Source organism: Lathyrus oleraceus, chromosome 5 (assembly GCF_024323335.1).
Source record: "Lathyrus oleraceus cultivar Zhongwan6 chromosome 5, CAAS_Psat_ZW6_1.0, whole genome shotgun sequence".
Taxonomy (NCBI): domain Eukaryota; kingdom Viridiplantae; phylum Streptophyta; class Magnoliopsida; order Fabales; family Fabaceae; genus Lathyrus; species Lathyrus oleraceus.
The window spans coordinates 57,745,651-57,753,780 of NC_066583.1; the positions used below are offsets into that span (position 1 = coordinate 57,745,651).

At 40.5% G+C, this 8,130-nt stretch overlaps 1 protein-coding gene and 1 pseudogene across 1 annotated transcript; one reads left to right on the forward strand and one right to left on the reverse strand.

Annotated features, from left to right (window-relative positions):
* Positions 1-303: 303 nt before the first annotated feature.
* LOC127078712 (calcium-transporting ATPase 4, plasma membrane-type-like) lies at positions 304-1,931 on the forward strand (annotated as a pseudogene).
* Positions 1,932-5,655: 3,724 nt separating this feature from the next.
* Positions 5,656-7,422, reverse strand: LOC127078713 (uncharacterized). Its single transcript, XM_051019145.1, has 3 exons — positions 6,760-7,422; positions 6,439-6,630; positions 5,656-5,880 (listed from the first exon to the last, which is right to left on the reverse strand). The coding sequence occupies exons 1-3, from the start codon at positions 7,420-7,422 to the stop codon at positions 5,656-5,658; spliced, it is 1,080 nt and encodes a 359-aa protein (XP_050875102.1).
* Between the last annotated feature and the right edge of the window lie 708 nt (positions 7,423-8,130).

Consider the following 8,130-nt stretch of genomic DNA (forward strand, 5'->3'; position numbering starts at 1 on the left):
TCAAGGAACCTGAGCTATTGCTGCATCACCAGGTAAACACCAACCCTGGAAAGGATAAATGGCCAGCTAGCAAGAATCACTAGAAAGAAAAAAAACCTCTCTCGTTTGCTCAAGGGACAGCATAGATTGATATTTTTCACTGTTTGTATGTCCCATTCGGTGCCAAACAAAAACAGATATATGATGTCTCTACATCTTCTTTTTTACATTGCATTAAAATGCAATTAAAACTGCACAGAAATCAAAGTTGTTAGACAACATTTATTACTGCAAGAAAGAGACGAGAAAGGATAATATAACTGAACACCAACAGAATCAGCAATATTGGAATTTGGCTTGGTTTCAGGCGGTGATTTTGACACACAACGTAGATCCTGTAAGATACTTAAGGTTGAACCTTTCAATTCCGACAGGAAGAGGATGTCTGTGCTCGTAGGTCTTCCTGATGGAAGGGTCCGAACTTTCTGCAAAGGTGCATCAGAAATAGTGTTGAAAATGTGTGATAAAATCATTGATAATAATGGAACAACGGTCGATCTTCCTCAAGAGAAAGCCAAGATTGTGAATGACACTATAGACGGATTTGCCAATGAAGCTTTGAGAACTCTTTGTTTGGCTGTCAAAGATATAGATGAAACACAAGGAGAAAACAACATCCCTGAAACTGGATATACTCTGATAGCCATTGTGGAAATCAAAGATCCTGTGCGCCCTGGAATTAAGGAAGCTGTTCAAAAATGTTTAGCAGCTGGAATATCTGTCCGCATGGTCACTGGTAATAACATAAATACAGCTAAGGCTATAGCTAGAGAACGTGGTATACTTACTGAGGGTGGTATAGCCATAGAAGGACCAGAATTTCGCAATTTGTCTCCGGAACAAATGAAGGATATCATACCAAGAATTCAGGTAATGGCACGATCCTTACCTCTTGACAAGCATACCTTGGTAACTCGTTTGAGGAGGTTGTAGCTGTTACTGGTGATGGAACAAACGATGCTCCTGCACTGCACGAGTCAGACATTCGGCTAGCCATGGGCATTACTGGAACTGAGGTTGCCAAAGAAAATGCTGATGTGATTATAATGGATGACAACTTCACTACCATTGTCAAAGTTGCCAAATGGGGACAGGCCATATACATAAACATTCAAAAATTTGTGCAGTTTCAGTTAACTGTCAATGTTGTTGCTCTAATTGCTAACTTCGTTTCTGCAAGCATCACTGGAGCTGCTCCATTAACGGCGGTCCAGTTGCTTTGGGTTAACTTGATTATGGACACCCTTGGTGCATTGGCCTTGACTACGGAACCTCCTAATGACGGACTTATGGAACGACAGCCAGTTGGAAGGAAAGTAAGTTTTATTACCAAACCAATGTGGAGGAATATCTTTGGTCAGAATTTCTATCAACTAATTGTCCTTGGAGTTCTAAATTTTGAGGGGAAGAGGCTATTGGAACTAAGTGGCCCAGATTCAACTGCAGTACTCAACACTTTGATATTCAACTCCTTTGTACTTTGCCAGGTGTTCAATGAGATAAACAGCAGAGAGATTCAAAAGATAAACATATTTAAAAGCATGTTTGACAGCTGGATATTTCTAAGTGTTATTCTCGCCACAGCGGTATTTCAAGTAATCATAGTTGAGTTCCTTGGAACATTTGCCAGCACAGTTCCTCTAACCTGGCAATTCTGGTTACTCAGTGTGTTATTGGGTGTACTTAGCATGCCTCTAGCTGTTATACTCAAATGCATACCAGTTGAAAACCTAAAACATCAAGCAAACCATAACAGCCTTGCACACATCCCAAAACAACCTGCAACCATAACACACTTCAATTGCATCAAAGCAGTAGGCCTGCAACTTCCTCACATTGCCACAACAAAAATATTAAGCAACCCCTTAACAAACCTTGCATTCACATCATGAGCAACATCATGTAACATCATGTCCTGCAGCATACAACAACACACCAAAATCAGTCCAATTCCAAAAAAGAGGAAACATATATTCAAGTGAGTTACAGTGGTGAATTTGTTTCTTACCAACAGTGAAGTTTTCACATGGAGAAACAAGCTACTCTTGCAAGGTTGAGTGTTGTTAACAGAAGCCTCAAAGTTGCAAGAAAATTCACTGCAGTAAAATCACAACAACTCGGTAAGATGGTAAAAATTCACAAGCAACAAAAATGAAACATTTTCACAGAAGAAGTACAAGGTACATGTTACCTTTTTCAGAGCAAACACCAAAATGGGATAGACAACAGAGCAGCACAAAAAAGAAAGCACTTCCAATTCCATACTCTTTTGATCTCATCCAAACCCTAGCAATGGGATTATAAAAAGGGAGAATGAATCAGTGAAGAGAGGAACCTAGAGGCGGAAAAGAGACTAAAAAAACCCTAGAGAACAACAGAGAGCTGGAGGCGAAAATCTGAGAAGAAACCCTAAAAATCCCAAGATTGATTACCTGGAGGCCAGCATCTGTACGTTCTTCACCGCCACCACCGCGACACTTTGTAAGTACTTCTCTTTCTTTCCTTTTATCCATCTCCTGTGCTTGTTTATGAAAATGTTGTGAGAGTTGAGAGAGATTGATTCGCTGAGCTTAAGGTCGAGTGCGAGAGAGATTCATTGAGAGATTGAAAGAAACGTGAGGTGAGGAGCGTTTGAATAATGGAGATTGAGAGATGAGGTTGAGCGACATGGGCGAGAGAGCGATTGAATGGTTTTTCTGGTGAGAATGTGAGAGAAAGTGAGGAAGACGAACCTCTGTGTTTTTTTTTTCATTTCCATTTTCTTGTTTTCCTTCTTTTTTTTTTCTTTTTTTTTATTATTTAATTTAATTTGTTTTTTAACAGAGATAAAAAACATAAAAATGTTTATATGTTATTTATTTATTTTTTTTGTTTTTTAGCCCGGTTCATATATTTAATGTAGTATCACAGTAGTAGATAATGATGAGTGGTCTGGTGGAGAAGGGCAGTGTGTATATTCTTGAGTGGGGTGGGTTCAATACTCATGTGTGGCATTTTTTGGCATTTTATTTCTTTTAGCTATATTATTTTTTTTCTTTTAGCATTTTAGTTTCTTTTTATGTTTATGCCTTTATTACACTCATATGTTCATTTTGTTAATAATGTAAAGTTGTTGTATTTTAATTTAATTCAAAACCATTTTAAAAGTATAAAAATCATATTTTTCTCGATTTAATATCGAGCCCATTTTTCACACCCTTGTAAGTCGATTGCTTTTTAAGCATCGCCATCGACCTCACATAGCTTACTCTTGGGCTTTCTTACAATGAGCCGGTTCCCTTACACTTACACTCATACATTGTTTAATGCTTCATTATTTCATCCTTCGATCATTTGATTTGATCACATACTTGTTTAAATATCTTATTGTCTGATTGACTGTGGCCTACTTGTATGGTGTATGAGGCATATATTTATATTGTTTGATTGCCATGACAACCCCCATTCATAACAAATGTATCCCTCTCCCATGAAATGTATAATATTCTTTCATTCTTTATTCATTTGTTAATACAAGAAATAAAATGAATACCCGATAACCATTTCAAAACAAGACCAAAACCTCGATCCAACGTCGAGTAATCATTTTTTCAAAACCTAACAGAACCAGCACGTATTCATCCACCCTTTTGTAAGTCGATTGCTTTATGCATCGCCATCAACCTTGTAAGTCGATTGCTTTATGCATCGCCATCAACCTTGTAAGTCGATTGCTTCATGCATCGCCATCTACCTTTATCCCTAACACTTCTCCTTGCTCCATTTGTCGATTCTTGTTCCGATTAGGTAGCACCCATTAGATAGAACCCTTTGTATGATAACATAGGTAGGATTCCCATATTCTTTGCATGCTAACATTAGGTAGATATTCCCATTTGTAAATCCTAAACACTTAAGTACACATTGCATGACAACTTTAGGGCAGAGCTTCCCCCACTTCTAGACCTTTCCGAGCGTCTCCGATCCTGTGGCATGTAGTCCGTCTTATTGCAAAGAGGTAACTGCCTAAGACTCGATTCAGCGAGCTACGACACCTACTGCTAGGGCGTGAACACATTGCCCACTCTCTTTTGACACAACTGGTGTCCTCCTTTTCTAAGTCCATATTCAGATGGCAACCCCTATGAAGGGGAACTACGTCGCCCTGATTCTCATACCAGATGAGGTACGTAGGCAGGAGATCGTGCGAGATCTCTCCGGGCGCCCTTTTTCTTTTTCAATCTTTATGTCTCAACCCCCTTGTTTGGTTGTTGTGTGCTTGGAAGTTGATGTAAGTCCATCGAGTGGCATTCGGGTTCCAGTGTGGGTTTGTTGGGTTCGGATGCTGATGTAAGTCCAGTGATTGGCAGTCGGGCTCCACGTTTGCCCTTTTGTGTGTGTTTTGGTTCGGATGCTGATGTAAGTCCAGTGATTGGTAGTCGGACTCCATGTTTGCCACCTTTTTGTGTGTAGGTGCCATGTTCAGATGGCAATCCCTATGTAGCCGAACTACGGCAACTCTGATTCTCATGTTCAGATGAGATACGTAGGCACAAGATGCGATGTCTTGCCGAGTTTGACTAACAACTAACAACTAATCCTTGTTTTCTTTCGCCCTCGTTGCGATCCTTTCTCTCGCCCTCGTTGCGATCGAGACTTTCCTTTTCTCTTGCCCTAGTTGCAATCGAGACCCTTTTGTTCCCGTAGTTAGTTTGAACTACGTTTTGCTCTGATTCTCATTCCCGATGAGATACGTAGGCATAAGACGTGATGTCTTAGCGAGCACACTTATCCTTAACCCATAGGTACCCGAGCTACGAAGACTCTGATTCTCATTCCAGATGAGATACGTATGCAGTGGATGCGACATCCGTGCGAGTCATTTTCTTTGACCCTCTCTTTTAGTAAATAGTACATTAGATGAATATACACCATTTAGATAAGAAACAAACAAGAGTGGATCCCGTAGAGTACTACGGATGCGTGGGGGTGCTAATACCTTCCCTTTGCATAATCGACTCCCGAACCCAAGATTTGGTTGCGAGACCTTGTCTTTTCCTTTTCCTTTCTCCAGGTTTACTTCGAGCGTTTCCTTTCCCTCCTTTGGGATAAATAACGCACGGTGGCGACTCTTCTGTCATTTCTTTCTCGCCGGTTGTTTTTTCGCACTACCGTATTTTTCGGGTTGCGACAGGAAGGTCCATACGCGTATCATGTAAGGTCATTTGCGTATGGACAGCAGGTTCTCCAAGAATTTGGTTTTTTCTTCTGTTTTCTTGCTCGGGCTTAATTTTGCATCTGACGTTTGATCCCTGAGCTTCCAGACTAGTTTTTGACCTGCTAACATATCCAAAAGTGTAAAATATCCTCAAGAAACTCATAAGTAACAACACACTTCATATTATAGAATTGAGCTTATATCTAACTAAAAATGCTTCAGTTTACGCAGTTTACCTGACTTATTTACGGTTAAATAGTGAAATACCTAGCATAAATGGTGACTGATCAACAAGCATCAAGAGGACTGCCACAAAATACAAAAACAAAAAACCAAACAAGACAACAACCTTCCAAACAGCAACAACTTCCACCACACCTTCCAGCACCCCTCCAAGTCTTCAATTCAGCCAGGGACCATTAATCAGAAGAAGAAGAATCATCTTCACCTTCACTTGTGTCTTCACCTGCACCTTCAGAGTCTTCCAAGCTTCCAGAGCTGCCACTGGATTGGGTTTTAGGTCTTGCATTTGAATCCTTATCAGCCTTTTCTGTGTCTTCCCTTTCCAGGCTGTAGATGAGAACTTCTAAAGCTTCTTTTCTGGCCTTGGACACCCTTATACCATTGTCCAATTCTTTGCAGGTCTCTTTTAGTTGGTCAATCAGGCTTCTTTTAGATGCAGACTCCCTTCTGGCAGATGTCATGACATCATTGACATGACTTCCCTCAAACAACTTGTAATGGATGGACAGAGGGGATTTTCTCCTGCTTGGGATGTCAGTTGTGCTCAGAATCCCTGGTTGTTGGCTTAGGATAATGCCACAAATAAGGGAGGGGAAGACAATGGGTAACTTCACAGCATTTGTAGAAGCATGTCTAATGGTTTGTTCAAATATGAACTTGCCAAAATCATAGTTTACCCTTGTTCCAATAGCATGAATGATTCTTCCAAGATTGATGGAGATAGTAGAGGCATGATTAGTAGGAATCCAATTAGCTGAGCCAATCTTGTGCAAGATGGCATATTTAACACTGAGTTTTCCAGCTGATAAGTGATTTCTACTAGGCCATTCCTTAACTTGGCCAGCTGTGATAGCCCTACAGACCTCATTGTCTGTGGTTTCTAGGTCTACCATTCCTCTTCCTAGGAACTTGTTGATGACACTTGGTGAGAATTTTACACATTTGCCTCTTACAAATACCTTGCAAAACTCCCTGCTGTTCTTGTCATGAATATCCTCAGGGATATTAACAATAAACTCTTTAACCAGCCCCTCATAGCATTGGGGTAGAGTTACCACAGTCTTCATGAGTCCAGCATTTTTGATCAGCTTAATAACCTCCTTTACCTCTACAGCTTCTTGTCCAAGTTCTCTTTCAATGGCTACTCTTCTCTGAATGACATATTTCCACTTTGCTGCTTCATCTTCCAAATGAAAGGAGATATTGTCTAGATGGACAGCAGCAGCCTTGCCAGGAGATTTCTGAACAGCCTGCCTTTTTGCAGGGGAGATGTCTGGGACATCGTCTTTAACATCCTCCTCAGAATCAGAGTTGTGTCTTTCTTTTCTTTTTCCAACCTCAACCTTGCTCCAGGGTTTTGAGGGTCCTACTCCTGCAGTCTTTTTCACTCTAGCAGCTCTCATTTTAGCCATACTTTTTCCTTTCTTAGTTCTCAGTTTCTCAGCTATGCTAGGTTTAACCAGATGAACCAAAGGATCATTTTCTCCTTCAGTGCTTTCTTCCTCCAGATCAATAATATTTTCTTGAGGCACATTTTGTTTCTTGCTAGGTAAGGTTTTACCTAGAGAGCAAAGCCCTTCAGCAGCCACCTCTTTTTCTGATCTAGATGAATCATCATCTTTATCATCATGGGATTCTCTCTCAGGAGAGGGTTCCCTTCTGGACAGAGGGGTAGAGACCCCTTCAACTTTATGTCCTTCACTCAGTATTCTAGTAACCAGTCTCCTTATAGCGCGATCAGTGTAATACATGTTTTTAGGAAGAGAGGAGTTACCAGAGGTATTACCTTGCTTATCTCTAGCATTGGAGGAGGTACCTGTGGTGTCGCCCGATATCATGCACAGAGGAGTGACGTCCATTATGTCTTCATCTACAAACTCCATGGATGAAGTCTTTGCATGTTGGGAGGATTTGGAACCAGATGACGATGGATGTTGAGACATGTTGTAGGACTTTTGAGAAACGTTTCTTTGCCCTAGCTGAGCTTTTCTTAGAAGTTGAATGGAAATGGCAGTTGCTGAGTTTAGGTAGCGTGTGCTAAGGGAATAGATACTGTTTTCAAAGCTAGGGAATGATTTATCATTAATGTGGCTCTTTCTTTTAAAAGGGCAGACATTATTTTTATTTCTTTTATTTTTTCTTTTTAATTGCCATAATTTCTCAAGAGTCCAAATCCCTAATTTCCCTTCCTCATATTCAATTTTACCCAAATTCCTTGCAAGCTCGTCTGCTAGTTCTAGTCCAAACTCTTGACTTCTGAATTTGTCTTTCACACATTTCCTAATGGAGTGACAATAGCTAGAATAGTATTTTGTCCATCTGTGTTGAATCTGATTTTTGGACCTGGCTTCAGCATTCAGGAAGTCATAATACAATGTTATGACATCATGTGTAACATTGTCTGTAAACAGTAATAGGTTCATCCAACCCAGTTGAGCCCAATTGCTATCATCTTCTATACCTTTCACAGGTGTCACCCAAATCTTCTCCATATCATCCTTGGCCTTTTTGCACAGAGTCCTTTGTGGCTTAGTCCCAACAGTTCCATTCTCCCTGTGACTGGTCAAATGTCCACCTGTTTGGTCTACCCTCTCAGTTTTTTGAGCCATCATAACCTTTTCTCCTCTGGTCTTCTGGTGTGACATCTTTGT

Coding starts and splice junctions, on each gene's coding strand:
- LOC127078713 (XM_051019145.1), bottom strand. CDS start 7,422: ATGTCTCAACATCCATCGTCATCTGGTTCCAAATCCTCCCAACATGCA. Junction 6,631..6,759: donor AGGAGGATGTTAAAGACGAT/GTCCCAGACATC, acceptor TATGTCATTCAG/AGAAGAGTAGCCATTGAAAG. Junction 5,881..6,438: donor ACAGCAGGGAGTTTTGCAAG/GTATTTGTAAGA, acceptor CAACTAAAAGAG/ACCTGCAAAGAATTGGACAA.